General features: G+C 39.1%; 2 protein-coding genes across 2 annotated transcripts; one reads left to right on the top strand and one right to left on the bottom strand.

Annotated features, from left to right (window-relative positions):
* The first annotated feature begins 14,706 nt into the window (after nucleotides 1–14,706).
* Nucleotides 14,707–15,594, top strand: LOC150091975 (uncharacterized protein F54H12.2-like). Its single transcript, XM_090370564.1, has one exon. It carries the CDS (start codon nucleotides 14,707–14,709, stop codon nucleotides 15,592–15,594), a length of 888 nt encoding a protein of 295 aa, XP_090226690.1.
* Nucleotides 15,595–17,520: 1,926 nt separating this feature from the next.
* LOC150091974 (uncharacterized) lies at nucleotides 17,521–20,073 on the bottom strand. Its single transcript, XM_090370552.1, has one exon. It carries the CDS (start codon nucleotides 20,071–20,073, stop codon nucleotides 17,521–17,523), a length of 2,553 nt encoding a protein of 850 aa, XP_090226678.1.
* Between the last annotated feature and the right edge of the window lie 466 nt (nucleotides 20,074–20,539).

The following is a 20,539-nucleotide window of genomic DNA, read 5'->3' as shown; positions in this document are numbered from 1 at the left end:
AGCTGTTACTATTGCACGTCCCATGCATATATTATCATTATTCCTAATTTTGACAACGCCCTTCTTCTTTTCTAAGAAACTGTTTAGATGTACAATAGTTCTTTTTTTTATATTTTTAGAATGACCAGCACCACCTTTATTTGATATGTTTATTAGAACTAGATCGATTGAGAGAGAGTCTGTTATCAGAAAGCCACTTCGCGACTGATCTACACTGAAAAATGCATCCACAATTCTATCTAATGTCAGTTCTGATATCTTCATAAATGGAAGATTAATCGGTGTTTTTAGGGAGTCGGCGTTTACACATAAACGAACATGGCTAAATTCTCTTCCCTTGTTTACATGCCTGATAATTTGCTTAAACATTTGTTTGTACAATAGAAAAAATTGTTCCCCTGCAAGCAAATGTAGGTCTCGGTATTTGCACTTGTAAGTTTTATACACAGTTTTATATTTAGAGGAAAACTTCTCTGATCCTTCACTGATTTCGTAGAATCGTTCGTATGTTTCCTCACCCCCACAAATTTGAATCTGAAAAGATATGAAAAAAAAAAAAATACTTAACGTTTTTGGAATTCGGATTGTAATTCTACATATGAAATTCTGAATAAAACTTACAGGCCCTTCGTTTGATCCTCCTGCCCTCCCCTCGGCATGTTGAGACATTGAAAAGAATTCTGCATTCTGAAAATTAATATTAAACATTGTTATAAAAACTGTATTTTTATCACTTTTAAAAATAAAAAGTGATAAAATAGGAGGAAATTCACTCACCTCTGTATACTGTACACTATTCGTATACACTATTTCAGCTTCAATAACTTCAGCAAGGCTAACAGCTTCAGTCTCCAGGGAATCATCATCACACATCCAAGTGTCCATTTTTTTTTCTTTAACGATTCTCTGGCTGGGGTCACCTTTTAAAGTTTCACCGGACATTCTCTGTCATCGACCCGACTATTTTTGTCCTTGAGTAATATTATAAGTGACATATCCGGGATGTGGAGTGCTTTATATATGACTGTTATACGTTCTGTGTTACATTTGCCATTTTTCCGCAACTGTTAAGATGAGTACCGGTCCAAAGAAGAACTATGTGTTTTTTCGTCGCCTCAGCTCGAGCACTATTCTACGAGTTCTCCTGCTTGATTTCGAAGTATCGATCGTTTTGGAATGTACCTCGAGTTATCTAAAACTAACGGCAGATCAATGGAGTTAGATAGCGTTAAAATGGCCTGAAGTATTACTATTAGTTCGGGGTCGTGCACATGAAACTATTACATTTACAGGCGGCTTGGATATTGAGACAGAAGGTGGTCGTGCTACAATTACCAATGGTGAGTTGTGCGCTTTTATTCTCGACTTGAGTGAATGTGAGTCTCTTTCATATAAAATACTCTATGTTGACGAGTTTGTATCTGTGCTTGAGAATGAAACTAAACTATTCACTTTGATGCAAGAATCTGTGATGGAAGTACTGGACTCCGCTCGCGAATGTTTGCGACAGCGTCGGCACTTCACCTCCAGTGATATCACATTTCAAGAAGCCTACGAGTATATGGTTCGACATCTGATTCCGTATAACGTGGTAACAGACTTTATGGCTAGATGTACTTTGCAGCAGAAATAACCAGAAATTAATCCTTATAATATTCTGCAGGCAGTACTTGGGATGATATCAGAGTTAAGGAAGAGTTATACTGAACGTTATGCTCATTTATTCCCATTTCATTAGAGTGTGCCTTTTTGATTATTAAAAAGGCTGTTCGTGTTTTTCTTTAATTATATGCATGTCTAATTAAAAATGTATTTCGGAAGAGCTGTATGAGGGTGGAGTGCTTCCACACATCTGAAAATGTTACTGTTTGTTCATAGATGTACCTTTTTTAAAAATGTTCATTAAAAAGCAGAAATTTTCTTTGGTGTTTGAGTTTTTTTTTTGATTTTAGGAAATGTGTCAATAAAATGGTTTACACACATAAGTTAAGACAATAATAAAGGGTTAAAAAATATGAGAAGATATACAATAATAAAAGGTTCTGTTAAAAATGTATTTTCAGATTGAATCTCTAAGGAAACGAACCTATAAAAAGGTTTACAAGCACACAAGAAAAAGACTCTGGTGGATTAGTTAATAAATACTATGACAAGACAATGAATTTTCTTTTTATCAAAGGATCAATAAAGGGTTAAAAACTATGAGAAGACACACGCCAAAGAAAATATACAATAACACACAATGAACTATGAGAAGACATGGTGTTTTGCCACCCGTAATGCTGAATGTGAGAGAAAAAAAAATGAAAATAGAGAAATACACGTGGCACCATCTAGGGAATAAAATACGAACTAAAAAGAATTCGGTAAGCATGTGGCGCCATCTAGGGTACGAAATAAGAACTAAATATCATTTTCTCAACAGCGCTCGTGGCACAGTATGCAAATGTGTTTAAATCCCTCCAGACTTTATACAAATGTGTTTAAACCTCCATCATATCTACTAATGTCTTTTTATTGTAAAAAAATTGATTATTGTAAATATTCTTTGCTGTATATCTTCTCATTGTGTTTAACCCTCTTTTGACTAAACCATCAGAGTGTTTTTATCATTGTCTTATGCGTTTAAACCATTTTAGTGACTCGTTTCCTTAGAGATTTAATCTGATAATACATTTTAATTAGATATGCATGTACTCTCAAAGAAAAACACAAACAGCAAAAGAAAAATTTCAGTCTTTTCAATATACAAAAAGGTGTAATCTAATGAAATGGGAATAATGGAGCATAACGTTCAGTGTAACACTTCCGTAACTTGGATATTATTCCAAGTACTGCTTGTAGAATATCACATGGATTAAATTCTGGTTCTTTCTGCTGAAACTACGTCTAGACATAAATTATGTTATACGGAATCAGATGTCGAACCATATGCTCGTACGCTTCCTAAAATGTGATATCACGAGAGGTGAAGCAACGATTCTGACATAAACATCCACTTCGTTCATTACAGAATCTTGCATCAAACTGAATAGTTCAGTCTCCTTCCCAAGAACAGTTACAAATTCGTCAACGATGTTTATTTTATGTGAGAGATACTCACATTCACACGAGTCAAGAATAAAATCGCATAACTCACCATTTGAAATAGTAGCACGACCAGCCGCAGTCTGAATCTCCAAACTTCCACTAAACGTAATAATTTCACTTGCACGAGCCCGAACTAAGAGTAATACTTCTGCCCATTTTTGTGTCATCTCCATCCATTGATCCCTGTTAGTCTTAAATAATCGAGGAACATTCCAAAACGATCGATACCTGGAAATCAATCAGAAGAACTCGTAGAATAGTTTGCCTTCGGAGGTGCCTAAAAAACACATAGTTCTTCTTTGGAGTGGTCCATCTTAACAATCGGAGAAAACGGTAAAGATAATGACAGAACGTATACCAGTCACATATAAAGCAGTCTACACATCCTCACAGTGCAGAAGCGCTGGGAACCATGACGTTAAAAGGCAACTTTCCTGTTGGTGGAGAAACAAACTCAGATAGGTCAAAACAGGTAACTAGATGTGATGGAGGTTTAAACACATTTGCAGAAAGTTGTCTGAACGTCCTGGATGAGGTTTAAAAACATTTGCATAGTCTGACGCACTTCTTCTATTCTAAGAAGCTGTTTAGATGTACAATAGTTCTTTTTTTTATATTTTGGGAATGAGCAGCACCACCTTTATTTGATATGTTTATTAGCACGATGTCGACTGTGAGAGAGTCTGTTATTAGAAACCAAATTCGCGATTGATCTACGCTGAAAAAATGCATCCATAATTCGATCTAATGTCAGTTCTGATATTTTCATAAATGGCAGATTAATCGGTGTTTTTAGGGTGTCGGCAGATACACATAAACGAACATGGCTGAATTCTCCTCCCTGGTTTACGTACCCGATAATTTGCTTAAACATTTGTTTGAACATTTGAAAAAATTGTCCCCTGCAATCAAATGTAGATCTCGGTATTTGCTCGTTTAAGTTTTATATTTATCGGAAAACCAGTCTGCCTGTATACAAGCCATCTGCCTCCGAAGTCCAGTGCATATTGTCTCTATTGTTCTCGTTAAGGAAACCCTCCTAGCCTGTGGACCCAGAACCAGAACCTTCACATTGATAACTTATCCCGAACTCCATGTATCGAGTTAAGTGGATGTTGAGACAAATACAATACAGTAGATTCGGTTACATTCTCAGGGTGTGTTCACTAATACGAGCGAACAGAACTTCTTTCTCTTTTCGTTCTTCAGTCGTAGGGCCTAATTTCTCAGATTGGCGAAGACACAGGGCCGACAGGATCTGTATACGCAGCGAGTTAGTCAGTTCAGTGCTTGCTGGAACCATTCTGGCTGGTAAAGGCAGTTCATGTGAACAACCGCAGATACACATAGTATTCCTAGGCCTGGCGTATGTGTAATCTAAGGTTAGCCGATACTTTCTAAAGATTTCCTGTGGGGTCAGCTCCTCTGATGGACATGAAAAGATCTTTAGGTTGAGCTTCGTTGTCGTCACTCGCCGGCAAGACAATGAGTTCAAATTAAGTAGTATAGTTAACACGGTTATTGACAAATAATATTTTTCCAAAGATTATTATTGTGATGATTTTTATTTATTTATTTTGTTTTTTTTTTAAATAAAACAAGTAAAATAAATATGTTTTTTTTTTTTTTTGCGTATACTGGTGAATAGGCTATTTGCATTCTTCCAGTATGATTCACATTCAGACATCTGTCGTTGATCCCACAGTCTAATGACATACAGAGAGAAAATAATAGTCCTCCTAATTCCACCATATTCGAAGTCTCAGTTGTCTTTAACAAGATGGTCGTTTTTGTTTTTGTTTTTACTTTTGCCTGAAGTGATTGTGGCCCTTCAGTAATCTAGAGATTCTTATCTTCTCTAGTTAATTAGTTCCAAGTGATTTTCTTTGTTGCTGGTGTCGTCTGAATGGTCTGCAGTTCTCATGCCCTACCCCAGGTCATCAATTACATTCCAGGGATCTTCAGTGGCCAAAAGGCTGTGGCTCGGAGCAAAATACATCGATTTAGTTAACCAGGATGCCATACACAGGACTCATTCCACGGTCATTGGTTTTGGGTCTTTTACCGTTTCATAAATTTGCACAGACTCTCGATTCATGGTGGTGAGGAACTCTAATAGATATATTGGAGGTTTAAACACATTTGCGTAAAGTGTGGATGAGGTTTAAACACATTTGCCTACCATGCATCACGTGGTCTGACATCATCTGGACGTTGTGGATGAGTCTGAAGTCATCTGGGAGTCCTTGAACCGCCATACCTACTATTTTCTTTGGCGTATATCTTCTCATGTTTTTCAATCATTTATTGATTAAACCATGAGAGTCTTATGTGTAAACTATTTCCTTAGAAAAAAAACACCAAAGAATCTCACAGTGTTTAACTCTTCCATCAGAGTCATTTTTATTATCGTCTTTGTGTAAACCATTTTATTTCCTTCTCTTCTCATATTGTTTAACTCCTCTTCATTATCTTCTCATAGTGTTTATCCCTTCCATCAGAGTCATTTTTATTATTGTCTTAACTTATGTGTGTAAACCATTATATTGCCTCTTGTCATTAGAAAAACACGAATAATGAGTAAGCCTTGTTATTATTGTATATTTTCTTTGGTGTACGTCTTCTCATAGTTTTTCACCCTTTATTATTGTCTTCAGTTATGTGTGTAAACGATTCCTTAGATAAAAAACACAAACTCCAACGAAAATTCCTGTTTTTTAACGAACAGTTTTAAAAAGGTACATCTATGAGCAAATAGTAACATTTCCAGATGTATGGAAACACTCCATCCTCACGCTGCTGTTCCGAAATAATAATAATGTCTTTTTATTAAACTACATATTTTATTATTGTAAATATTCTTTGGTGTATGTCTTCTCATAGTGTTTAACCCTTTATTGAATTTATTTAAAAACATCAGAGTGTTTTTATCATTGTCTTATGCGTTTAAACCATTTTAGTGACTCATTTCCTTAGAGATTCAATCTGATAATACATTATTAATTAGACATGCATGTACTCTCCAAGAAAAACATAAACAGCAAATGAAAAATTTCAGTCTTTTTAATATACAAAAAGGTGTAATCTAATGAAACGGGAATAATGGAGCATAACGTTCAGTATAACACTTCCGTAACTCGGATATCATTCCAAGTACTGCTTGTAGAATATTATAAGCATTAAATTCTGGTTCTTTGTACTGAAACTACATCTAGCCATAAAGTATGTTACAGTGCTATACGGAATCAGATGTCGAACCATATACTCGTACACTTCCTGAAATGTGATATCACCGGAGGTGAAGTAATGGACGAACCCCAGTTCGTCCATTACAGATTCTTGCATCAAACTGAATAGTTCAGTCTCCTTCCCAAGAACAGTCACAAATTTGTCAACAATGTGTATTTTATGTGAGATACTCACATTCACACAAGTCAAGAATAAAATCGCATAACTCACCATTTGAAATAGTAGCACGACCAGCCGCAGTCTGAATCTCCAAACCTCCACTAAACGTAATAGTTTCACTTGCACGAGTCGAACTAAGAGTAAAACTTCTGCCCATTTTTGTGTCATCTCCATCCAATGATCCCTGTTAGTCTTAAATAATTCGAGGCACATTCCAAAACGATCGATACCTGGAAATCAATCAGAAGAACTCGTAGAATAGTTTGCCTGCTGAAGCGCCGAAAAAACACATAGTTCTTCTTTGGAGTGGTACTCATCTTAACAGTCGGAGAAAACGGTGAAGGTAATGACAGAACGTATACCAGTCACATATAAAGCAGTCTACATACCCTCACAGTGCAGAAGCGCTGGGAACTATGACCTTAAAAGGCAACTTTCCTGTTGGTTTAAACTCAGATAGGTCAAAACAGGTAACTAGATGTGATGGAGGTTTAAACACATTTGCATAAAGTTGTCTGGACGTTCTAGATGAGGTTTAAACACATTTTCACGGGGTCTGACATCATCCGGGCGTTATGGATGAGGTTAAAACACATTTGCATAGTCTGACATCATCTGGGAGTCCTCTGGAGGTTCAAGCACATTTACCTAAAGTTGTCTGAACGTTCTGAATGAAGTTTAAACACATTTGCATAAAGCCCTTCAGTGACTAAACCATCAGAGCCTTCTGTTGTTAACTTATGTATGTAAAGCATTTCCGCAGATAAAAAACACCAAAGAAAATTCCTTGTCTTCTCATAGTGTTCAACCCTTTATTGCCTAAACCATCAGAGTCTTTTGTTTTAACTTACGTGTGTAAACTATTTTATTGAAATGAGTAAGACTTTTTATTATTGTCTATTTTCTTTGGTGTAGGTCAGAGCCTTTTGTCTTAACTTATGTGTGTAAACCATTTTATTGATTCGTTTCCTTAGAGATTTAATCTGAAAATACATTTTTAATTAGAACCTTTTTATCATTGTATATCTTCTCATAGTTTTTAATCCTTTATTATTGTCTTAACTGATAAGTCATTGTATATATTATATATATTATTTATCATTGTATATCTTCTCATAGTTTTTAATCCTTTATTATTGTCTTAACTGATAACTACTACAAAAATATACATACTACTGGATTAATGAAAAATTACATTCTAAATGAAAGTAAGAAGAAAGAGTAACAACAACAAATCATTCCCACCACTCGGTCTTGGTATTGATACTTCTCACTTTAATAACTCATATGGATTCCAGCTGGTGCTTGAGAATGTTGAAAGAATACACTGCACAGTGCCGCTTCGGGTGATTCCAGGGACAATGATGAAACTGGTTCTTGGGGATCGAAGAAGAACATGGGTCTGGGAGGCAGAAAACCTTTTCTACGACCACTATTTTGAACGGAAAGATTCTTTCGAGGCACTTCACCTTTTCTTCTCCGATAGTCAATATAGTATGGTACTGTTTAATGATGCCATTCAACCATGATCCGAAACGGGAGGAGGAGGAGATGAGGGGTCCTGGTCGGGGAATTGATACAACAAACTGGTGGTCCCAGCTCAATAATGCGAATTCCTTAGGCTCCACCACTCCTTCGTTTCTTTTAAGCATCAGATCAATCAGAACCCAATTGGAGAAAGGAGGAAATGGTCAGGCCGTAGATATTCTCGGGCGAAAGGACGTGTTTCCGATGGGGTGAGGAGAACAATCCAATGATCTTATATAACTGTCCGGAAGCTGAACTTCCCCCAACCAGTTGAGGAACGATTCCCTGCTGATCCATGCGAATGGCAGGGAAAACGCATGTCTTCGTTGCGTCTTCTTTTTTGCTGACTGGGTTCCGACGGTACTGCTTCCTGGTTTTGATGTTGGGACCAGTTCAGTTTTGAAGGGCTTCTTTGGGCATTTAGGGTAACGACAGAACGTATAGCAGTCACAGTCTACACATCCTCTGTTGTTTAATTTGCCTAATAATAGAGCTCGTACTGTTTCGGAAGATATTTCCTTTAGACAACGAGAGCCATCACCTTTCCAGGAAAACTACATGTCTATACGTAAATTGAACGTTCTCCTGGAGGTGCGATGACTTTACAGAGTTTACTTCCTCCGTAGGAAGCAACATAGGACACTATTACAGCGTTTCCTTTGCGATATGGGGCTTCTGTACCTTCAAGAACGCTGTATGCTATCAGCATTTTTTCTTCAGTGACTAGTCGCGCATCGTGAATAATTTTACCATCGTCCAGAAAGTATTCAACAACGCTTGAGTAGGTCGAGCATAGAACAGTATTTACACGATTCGTTCGCATGGCAGATCGCATTTGGACGGGTTTTTTTTAATTTGTGCTGGATCACGTGTAATACCTTCCTTCCACTTTAATTTTTGGATGTAGTTGTCACGATCGACACTCTGAGGCCACCCCGAAGCCTCTTGTTTAATTATGAAGAAGGAATCGATATAAACACCAAACAACGATTCGTGTGTTTCATGAAAGTGCAACACTTCGTAGAATTAGACAATTTCATAGCCGTAGTCACGTGCCAAGTCTAGTTCTGGAGTTGTCCATACGCCTTTTATGGTCGTATCTTCGTGATTACAGAGAGTTGATTCCTCCTGAGCACATTTTTCACACAGAGGAAAAATTAACTTTCCATTACACTTTATCGGTAATATTGGAAGAAACAACTTCTCTGGTGCTGGCACGCGTGCCCTAGCGATGCCAAAGTATGCTCTGTGGCTGTAATCGAAATCTCTCAAAATAACCTTTGGATGGCAGTAGATATGTTGGGGGTTCTAACATATTTGCATAAAGTCTAAATGGTTTTAAACACGATTGTATAAGATCTGGAGGGATTTAAACACATTTGCATACTATCCCACGACTACAGGTGTGAAAATTATATTTAGTTCACATTTCGTACCCTAGATGGCGCCACATGCTTACCGGTTTTGTTTAGTTCGTATTTTTGTCCCTAGATGGCGCCATGTATATATCTCTATTTAATTTTTTTTTTACAGTACCAGAGTCTTTTTCTTGTGTGTATGGTTCGTCTTTAATTAGCCATACATTCTTAAGTTGTGTCTGAAACGTTTTATTGGTACATTTTCTTCCTTTTTGTTGTATTCTCACAGTTTTAAAGCTTTATTGATCCTTTGATAAAAAGAAAATTCATTGTCTTGTCATAGTGTTTATTAACTAATCCATCAGAGTCTTTTTTTTCTTGTGTGAGTGTAAACCTTTTTATAGGTTCGTTTCCCTAGAGATTCAATATGAAGATACATTTTTTTTTTTAATTAGAACCTTTTTATTATTATTGTAACACTTTAAGTTGGGTGGTGTAAACCATTTTATTGACTCATTTCCTAAAATCCAAAACTCAAACTCCAAAAAAATTTCTGCCTTTGATAAAAAGAAAAATACATTTTAATAGCCATGCATGTGATAAAAAGAAAATAAATTTTTTTTTTAATCAGCTGTACATGTATTCTCTGTATGCATTCTTAAGTTGTGTCTGAAACATTTCTTTTTGCTGTATCACATTGTAGCTGTTTGGACCGTCAAGTCCCTGCCAACCACGCGGAAAACGTATACTTTGCTGTATCACTTTGTACTTGTTTGGAAGTTCAACCTCCCCCAGCCAGTTGAGGAATGGCCTACCGTCGAGTCCCTGCCAACCACGTGGAAAACGTATACTTTCACTACATCTTCTTTCTTTTTGCGGTATCACTTTGTAGTTGTTTGGAAGTTCAACCTCCCCCTGCCAGTTGAGGAAAGGCCTACCGTCGAGTCCCTGCCAACCACGGGGAAAACGTATACTTTGCTGTATCACTTTGTACTTGTTTGGAAGTTCAACCTCCCCCTGCCAGTTGAGGAAAGGCCTACAGTCGAGTCCCTGCCAACCACGGGGAAAACGTATACTTTCACTGTATCTTCTTTCTTTTTGCTGTATCACTTTGTAGTTGTTTGGAAGTTCAACCTCCCCCTGCCAGTTGAGGAATGGCCTACCATCGAGTCCATGCCAACCGCGGGGAAAACGCATGTATTCCCAACGTGGCTCCATAGTACAGACTTGTAGAATCTTAGCAGATCTGATACTTGAAAAACACAAAAGTTGTAGAAAAACAGTGAATGTAATGACAGAGGGTATACAACTCATATATAAAGTGGTCTACGCATCCTGTGTTGCATAGTTTTTAGGTCTGCTCCACCCTGGATATATGTTTAACAGTAGCGTGACAACGTCTACCCATCCTGTGTTGCATAGTTTTTTAGGTCTACGCCAACCAGGATATGTGTTTAACAATATAACGCAAGAAGAATAGTAACATGACGACATCCTGCCTCATTTTTTTATTTACTGAAACAATAAACACATCAAATAAGCTCATCGGAATATTTGTGTTAATTGCGTAATATCGCAACTTGACAGCTTCCTCCTTCATGTTTAATTTTACTGAAGCGATAAATGTAATAACATGACGACTTCCTCCCTCACTTTTTATTTACTGAAGTGATAAATAATCTCATCGGAATATTTGTGTTAATTGTATAATGTCACACCATGACAACTTCCTCCTTTATTTTACTGAAGCGATAAACATATCAAATAAGCTCATCGGAATATTTGTGTTATGTACCACCATGAGAACTTTTTATTTTTAAAAGTGATAAAAAATATTTTCTTTTGAGTGTGTCTTTTCACAGTTTTAAACCTTTATTGATCCTTTGATAAAAAGAAAAATTCATTGTCTTGTCATAGTATTTATTAACTACTCCATCAGAGTGTTTTTTTCTTGTGTGAGTGTAAAGCTTTTTATAGGTTCGTTTCCATAGAGATTCAATATGAAGATAGTTTTAATTAGAGGTTTTTTATTATTATTGTAACCCTTTGTTATTGTCTTAACTTATGTGTGTAAACCCTTTTATTGAAACATTTCCTAAAATCAAAAAAACTCAAACATCAAAGAAAATTTCTGCTTTTTAATGAACACTTTTTTAAAAAAAGGTACATCTAAGAAAAATTTTCTGCTTTTAATGAACATTTTTTTTAAAAAAAGCTACATCTATGAACAAACAGTAACATTTTCAGATGGGTGGAAGCAGTCCATCCGCCAATCTTCACGTTGTGGTTCCGAGATAATAATAATCACTATCAGGATGATGACAAATATAAATAGTGCGATTCCTTCGACACTGTCCATTCCTACCTGTGGAGATAGAGAAATGTTAGCAGACTATTATAATCCTAAAGTAATAGGTAGTTTCAGTTCTATTGACGCTCTTCAAAAACATACTAAATTACCCAGACGTGTTGTGCGCGAATTCCTAGCTAGTCAGCCTACTTACGTGAGACATCAACAGCAAAGAATTAATTTTCGGAGGAATCAAATTAAAGTTCCCGGACTTAATCACACTTTTCAATGTGACCTGGGTGACCTGTCGGCTCTCGCTGACTCAAACGATGGATATCGTTACCTTCTGGTTTGTGTGGATTGCTTCTCGCAATATTCTTGGGTCAGAAAAGTGAAAAGCAAAAATGCCAACGAGGTGGTGCAGGCGTTCAGATCTATTTTCGAAGAAGAAACACCGTTTTGTGTTAATACCGACCAAGGAAAAGAATTCACTAATGCTCCTCTTCGTCGGTTATTCCAATCCCTTGGTATCAATTTCTATACAACAAGATCGGAAAAGAAGGCAGCTATTGCCGAGCGCTTCATTCGTACACTGAAAGAAAAAATTTATAAGTGGATTTCTTATTCCAAAAGTCAGAAATATATTCACGTACTCGACAATATTGTGGCTACGTATAATCGTACTACCCATCGTTCTATTGGTATGGCCCCTGTAAAAGTCACTCTTGCTAACGAAGAAGTGTATAATAGGCTCTACCACAGCCATAGCAAAACCCTGAAACCGAAATTTAAAATCGGAGATAGAGTTGTTTTGAGCAGCGGGTCTCACCCTTTTCACAAAGGTTACTGGGGGATTGGACGAGAGAAGTGTTTACTATTACACGTGTTTTGAAGCGTAACCCTGTTGTGTACAGTGTGACAGGCCGTGATGGTGAGCAGATAGAAGGAACGTTTTACGAAACACAGTTACAGAAAGTTAACTTTGACGATAATCTACCACCTGACGTCTACCCCATCGAAAAGGTACTTAAACAAAAGACAGTTAGAGGACAGTCAGTTATTAGTCAAATGGTTAGGCTACCCACAAAGCTTCAACAGTTGGGTCAGCTCACAAGATGTTTTTCCTTACACTACCGAGTAATGTTAGTATGGATCTGCATCCTAGAAATTCTCAGTCACAATTCACAGTGGAACTGCCTAATGCTGTTTCTCTCTCGGGCAAATGGGAAGTAGCACTTGCAGAAGTACATTTTCCTCTTTCATGGGATAATATCTCCGATGGATGGAACATATTCACAATACACCCCAAAAAGAAAAAAGAAGTCAGAGCGATGACTGATTGATTTTTTGATTTGGTAGTTGTTGGCGCATCGGCTTCTGTGGCCATATTGCACCTCCCACGGTTTTTGCAGTACTTTGATCCAAGCCCGAGGCGGGAATCGAACCCGCGACCTTTGGGTTGCCGGGCAGGTACTTTACCCACTCGGCTAGCCCGGTCGGCAGCAGAGCGATGACAGTATTAAAAGAAATGTATACCACTTCCTCAAAACTTATCGATGATGTTAATTCTGTCGACAGTGATATTCAACTGAAAGTGAAAACTGACGGAACGAAAGAACAGTTCACGTTAAGGGTGAAGAACGAGGGTATAGTGAAAATCTCTAAAGTTTTTACACGGGTTATAGGTATCGAAAAGACATTTAGCGAGGATCAAGGAGGGTTCCATATTTTCAGAAATTATCACGTCGGTGAGTGGGTTTCCAAGAAGGAAATCGCATTGCCTAAAGAAGCAGCCAATAGAATGATCACATATCGGGGTGTGAAAGCAGAAGCTGTTCACGTCTGTAAACTACCACGAGGGAGCTACAAAAGTATACTACACGTGCTTAACGCAATGATGAAACTGGCACCCCAACTCGATGCAAAAGTGAACTCCATAGGTATAGTATCTATCGAAATCGATCCATCGGTTTACCTTTGATACCCAAAAACAGGACTCGGTCAGATGTTAGGTTTCGAAAAACTAGGCAGAGATTTAGAAGGTAGAGTTTACGCTAAGTATCAGGCAGATATATATAGGGGTGTCAGTTCCTATTTCGTCTATTGTAATCTAATTGAGGATCAGGTTGTAGGCGACACGAAAGCGCCACTGTTACGTGTCGTATCGTTTTCCAATAATGGAGAGTTCTCGCATTTAGATTATTATCCCCTCCAGTTAAACACGTTCCATACCGTTACAATCCAAGTGCGTACAGATAGCGGTGAATTCGTGCCGTTCAGTGAGGGAAAGACTACAATTAAACTCCATTTCCGTGAACGATGAATGCGTACGTCCATTACTACACAATACAAGCAGGGGGGAACCCATACTTCGCTGGGCCCTCTATCCAGAGAGGCCACGGTTTAGGAAGCATCTTCCGAACAGCATTCCGTTTTCTGACTCCGATACTGAAACCTGCAGCAGCTTTCATCGGTCGACAAGTACTGTCGGCAGGACGAAATATTGTTGATGATGTAGTATCAGGTATTCCAGCTAAACGTTCGTTTTTAAATCGTGTATCAGAAGTCGGACCAGCCATTAAAGACAAGGTGCGTAATCAGAGCGGTGGTAAACGTAGACGTCGCGATATTTTCGATGGAGGTTATGATGTCTGAGCTGGATCTTTTCAGTAAACCCGCCACTAATATGTGTGTCGAACGGTCGTCGTATATTACTTTCCTTCCTCTAGCATCTGTAGATCGTGTAGGCCCGATCGAATTCTATATTCCGGGGACTTCGAAGAATATCTAGACCTCGGGAAAAGTTATTTGCGGTTGAAGGTGCGAATCACCAGAAGCGATGGAAAAGATCTGGAAGAAAATGATAAAGTAGGAGTCGTTAACAATTTCTTTCACTCTCTATTCAGTCAAGTCGATCTCTTTGTACAAGACAAACTGATTAACCCATCGTCGAATACGTACCCTTATCGTGCATACCTGGAAACGCTTCTTAACTATGGATGGGAAGCCAAGAATTCGCAACTGACAACTGAGATGTACGTCAAAGATCTGTACCCCGATGTTAAACAGATGTTCGAGAAGGATGATAGTGGTATGTACCAACGATCGAAATCCTTCTCAAAATCGAAAACTGCAGAGATGTTAGGAAGACTTCGACTCGATCTGTGTCACCAATCTAAATACATAGTGAATAACGTCTCCCTCCGTTTACGACTGGTAAGAAGTTCCCCCGAATTTTGTTTGCTTTCCAACGATTCGTCAACTGCCAAGTTGAACATTATGGAAGCAACGTTATTCGTACGTAAAGTGAAATTGAATCCTCAGATTCAACTCGCACACATCACTGTTTTAGAGAAGAACTCGCTCGTGTACCCGATTAATCGCGTGAACGTGACATACTTTTCTATTCCCAAAGGAATGGTAGATTCCACACGTGATAATATATTCCTAGGACAAATCCCATCGCGAGTGATTGTGGGTTTGGTGTCTAGCGAAGGTTTCAATGGATCATATGCTCGTAACCCTTTTAACTTCTCTCACTTCAACCTGTGTTACTTACAAGTGACGGCCGATGGTATTCAGTACCCGTCAATACCTCTGACTCCTGACTTTAAGACAGGACAGTATACGAGATCATATCTGTCGCTCTTCTCTTCATTAAATAAATGGACGGACGACACCGGAAACGATTTGTCATATTCCGAGTATTCAGTCGGTAATGTATTGTACGCTTTTGACCTATCACCAGACGAAAATGCCATCGGTCAACACGTTAGTGCACTGAGACGGGGTGGTGTACGTCTCGAACTGAAATTTTCCTCACCATTGCCTGAAAACGTCACGTGCGTCTTGTACAGTGAATTCGAGAACGTGGTTTCGCTGACAAAAGACAGGTCAGTTCTTCTGGATTATGAACACTGAAGAAATAACACGTTTGTTGGAAAGTGTTGTTAAAGACTACCCCATAAGTGTATGTGCTCGCGACGAACTGCCTACGAACATTCTTAGTAAACCGTTTCTTCTAGTTGTCAACACAGACCCTTCCGACAGACCAGGAACCCATTGGATAGCTATTTACCTCGGAGAAGAAGAAGAAGCCGATTACTTCGACACATTTGCCCGGCCCCCGCCCGAAGATTTTGCGGCGTTTCTGAAAAGGCAAAGTCGCAAGTGGACTCATAACAAGACTGTAATACAACATCGGGAATCTATAGCTTGTGGACTGCATTGTGTTTTCTTTTTAACCCATAGATGTCGCGGTATTACTATGAGACAGATTGTTAACGAATGTTATTGTAAAAATTTGTGGGGCAATGATATTCTTGCCACTTTAGATGTAATCGATCATTTAAATAAACAAATTTAAAAAAAATTGTGTACTTACATGCTTATCCACTGTACTTTCTTTCCTCTCAAGCGACGGGGAGACATCAGAATCGACGGTTTCTTCCTTGCACGTTTGGGCGCGCGCTTTTCCCCGGCCGCCGCGGGAGGGAGCACGAGGGCCTCCTGTGGAGGCCCTCTTTTCTTCTTCAGTCCCAGAAAAACCTGCAATGTTTGAAGGTAGGCCTTCACCTTGGATTCGATCGACATGTCCTGTCTCTTCAGAATTTCGGACATCTCATCGTCTAGAGAAATCATCCTTTGGTGTTCTGATGGTGCCAGGAGTAAATATTTTTTGAACGAGTCGTTCATTTTCTTATTAGCGATGTTATCAGTGGAATTATCAGACTGCCTAGTAAGGGAAACAGCGCTCCTCCTTGCTGGGTAATAAGTCTCCGTCGCCTTGTGAAGGGGACAGTTTTATCCGCTAGAACACGTAGCAGTTTCTTTTTGCGCTGCAGTCTAAGACGTTCTTTGGGGGTGATTGGTATGTTACCTCTTAGAAAATTCTTACACAGTTCACACAAAACCGTGACCTGAGAATGTGATACCTGTCTCAAAATTGTATTTGCTTGCTTGGGGCTGGCACCAGACAAAAACCGGATGAAGTCACTATGTTTTCGGAGTCTTTTAGCCATGAAGGTACATATACGATCGAGAGGGCTTCCTCCGGTAATATACACGAGCGCAGACGTAATTGTTCTGGTGTATCTTGTCGAACGTCCAGTAATAAATATGAGAACGGTTTTTCTGTGGCCTCCTTATAAATATCGACTAGAACACTCGAACACCCTGGAAATACTTGCGATGCTAGGTGTGATATTTGTCGGGAATCTCTGGGGTTTTTAAAAACGATTAAATAGTGTGAGTTAAGACTGATGGTTCTATATTGACTACCCTGACAGAACAAATTTTGGGAGAGAAGACAGATACTTGTGTTCCTGTGATGGCTTCCTTTAATGAATATTTCAGCGATTTCGGAACTGTCTTTCGCAACGTGTAGGAGATCATCGATTATAAGCAGATTTCTGACACGTCTATCGACTTCGGGCAGTTTCAAGCCTTTTACGAATTCAACGTGCGGAAACTGTAAGAACCGATCCTGCTCTTCCGAGTAGCAGTAAATTATTCTCCCCGGAGGGGGTGAAATTAGCTGTTTGCTGTTTTTAATAAGGCACAGAATGAAGGTTGTTTTACCGCTTTGAGTACCACCGGCAGCGACACATGTGAAGGGGTGGATAAAGGAACACATAGTGACAGAGTTATAACCGACGAATCAATTTTGATTGTGTTTTTCACGGAAGTATCCATATGGGAATGTACGGGTGTGCTCTCCAGCTATGCGCTTCTTAAATGTGAAACCATACCGCCTAGTTAACGATGTGTGGAGTAGCTTGCACTGCCATTTGTCACGTTTCACGCTGAGCGGTACAGGAACTGTCACTTCAACTTGTTCACGACGAATCAATTTTGATTGTGTTTTTCACGGAAGTATCCATATGGGAATGTACAGGTGTGCTCTCCAACTATGCGCTTCTTAAATGTGAAACCATACCGCCTAGTTAACGATGTGTGGAGTAGCTTGCACTGCCATTTGTCACGTTTCATGCTGAACGGTACAGGAACTGTCACTTCAACTTGTTCACCCGTTGCTGCAGATCGCATTACATCCAAGTTTACGAGTCGGCTGTTGTTCTCGTTTAGGGTAATGCCTTTACATTTTGTTACAGATTTGCCCGAGCGTGTTCTGTACGAATACGATTTGGGTCCTGAAGTAGCGAATTCTAAAATAGTGTCTCCTTCCAATTCATCTACTAGTTCACCTAGTGAGTGGCCTGTAGCTGGAAGTGTATCGCCTGGTTTATATGAGAATACCAAACTATCGGTATCCGTATAAATTAAACGCTCTCCCAGAGGTGCGATGGCTTTATACAGTTTAATTCGTCCGTATGAGGCAACAAAGGATCCTATTACAGCGTTTCCTTTGCGATATGGAGGTTCTGTACCTTCAAGAAGGCTGTATGCTATCAGCATTTTTTCTTCAGTGACTAGTCGAGCATCGTGAATAATTTTACTGTCATCCATGAAGTGTTCAACGAGGTTTGAGTAGGACGAGCATAGAACAGTATTTACACGATTTGTCCGCATGGCAAGCCTACCCCATAAAGAATTCATACATAGCTTTCCCAAAGCACGCCGGGATGCGTTTTTTTTAATTTGGGCATGATCAAGTGTAATACCTTCCTTCTGCTTTAATTCTTGGATGTAACTGTCACGATCGATACCCTGAAGCCACCCCGAAGCCTCTTGTTTAATTTTCAAGAAGGTATCGATATACCCACCAAACAACGATTCGTGTGTTTCATCAAAGTGCCACACTTCGTAGAATTCGACAAGTTTGTAGCCATAGTCGCGTGCTAAATCCAGTTCTGGAGTTGTCCATACTCCTTTTATGGTCGTATCTTCGTGATTACAGAGAGTTGATTCCTCCTGAGCACATTTTGCACACAGAGGGAAAATTAACTTCCCATTACACGTTATCGGTAATATTGGAAGAAACAACTTCTCTGGTGCTTGCACACGTGCACTAGCAATGCCAAAGTATGCTTTGTTACTATAATCGAAATCTCTCAGAATAACATTTGGATGGCCACGCGGATACACTCCGTATTTACACACCCAGGGGTATAAGGAGCAAAAATCCATATAATGAATCTGCTCGTTTTCATCTGCTTTGTGGTACAGTTTAAAACAATCCACACGACCACCTCTGAGGGCACTTCTAGGGGTAATCGGTTCTGTTATATTCAAACTGGCTACAAAGGCATTCAAGACGGGGTTATTTTTTCTCATTTCATCGAATTGACATTCCCATATGGAAACCACATTGTAGCCTTGGTTTTTCAGAAACATTTTACGATCCAACGTTTCTTCATAGAGAACTGACATGGGTAGATTTCTGTTTTTCTGTATCGTATTACCTCGATAGCATATCCTACATCCGTGAAAATAACAACCATGAAATTCGTAAACTGTTTTATCTCGGATCCCATCAACGAAAAAGCGACCAATCCGAACCTCACCCCCCAACGAACGGGCGTGTCGTATCGGTGTGTTCTCTTGTTGTTCTAGCCACGACAGCCATGCAATTGCTTTTCGACTTTGGACGTTCGACCCGCGATACCCCCCTGGGGGGAGGATAGCCATAGTGTTTTGGGGTAGAAAGTTCCTAGCGAAAATTCTACTACACGTTCCTGCTATGGTGATATCTTGGTTGAACGGATCGACGTCGGAGATTTCGATTAGGAGAGATCTGAACTTATTACAACTGTCACGTAATACCCGTACATCGTCAAGTGTATATGCCATGAGCTCTGTTTTTAAGTCGTACGATTGGTCTTTCTTCTGATTGTACCATGTTTGGAACTCTACACTATCATCCTTCGACATAAATTCGGGTTTGAAATATTTTTTGTCTGGAATAGGACCTACATAATCTGTAGTTTGTAGAGTATGGAACACATGTGGGAAGAATCCTTTTCGAAGCTCGGGTAATTCGAACATTGCAGGTAACCTTCTAAGGGGAACTGATAAGTACGAATAAGAATCTAAGAAGATGAGATTTAGTTTCAAATGATAAATTCCTAATATTTTAGAGCCGTCAAAAATAACACGAGGTTCGAAGTTCTTACCGTAGAGGTAAGTCAGTATGAAGTAACCATCGAAACCTTGCAAATTGTGTGCTATTATCCGTACATCTTTGTATTTGGGTTCGATGTGGCTAATGTTTCGACCATCGCGAGTACGTTTTGACGATTCACGAACTCCAAAAATCTCGTCCATGAATGTTGTAACACAGTTGGGTCCCTCATATGAACGCAGTTCTTCTCCAAAACTTGCAACACAGAGCACTGGTATATGCTCACCCTGATGCAACACCGTCTCGGTGTCGAAATAAATTATAGATACATGTTTTTTAGGGTCCTCTGGTTTCTGAACATAGCAGTGCTGTGACATGTGAACTATCTTACATTTTTCGCAATAATCCGGGGGTTTGCATTTGTGTTGCTTCTGTGTGTTGAACGTTCGCAAACACTCACCACAGCGGTGATAACTCGAGCAGTTGTTGTTTTTTTTATGAGCATCGAAACAGATATTTCCTCTGTAATACCGAAAACAATCACTACACAACACCAAATCGCCACTTGATACTCACGTGTTCGACACCTATTGCATGAATATGGACAAGAATGAGTATGAAGTCTTTCAATGTTTTGGAAAGTTTTAAAACACAGTGAGCAGTAATAATCTGCTCCAAATAACGCTTTCACAGACCTTACTACATCGTAGTGTTTGTCAATATACAGTAGAACTATTTGTTTCTCTGCTTCGGGGCCCTTGTAAATAACATCAAACTCGTTGTCAGCTGACAGTACAACTATCTGAAACTCGGGAGTAAGAACATGTTGGAATTTTTGCAGTT

The sequence above is a fragment of the Mastigoproctus giganteus genome, chromosome 1 (genome assembly GCF_048544385.1).
Source record: "Mastigoproctus giganteus isolate SK-2022 chromosome 1, ASM4854438v1, whole genome shotgun sequence".
NCBI classification, from domain to species: Eukaryota; Metazoa; Arthropoda; class Arachnida; order Uropygi; family Thelyphonidae; genus Mastigoproctus; species Mastigoproctus giganteus.
The sequence above is the reverse complement of the archived record's forward strand: the minus strand, read 5'-3'. Positions and strand labels throughout refer to the sequence as shown.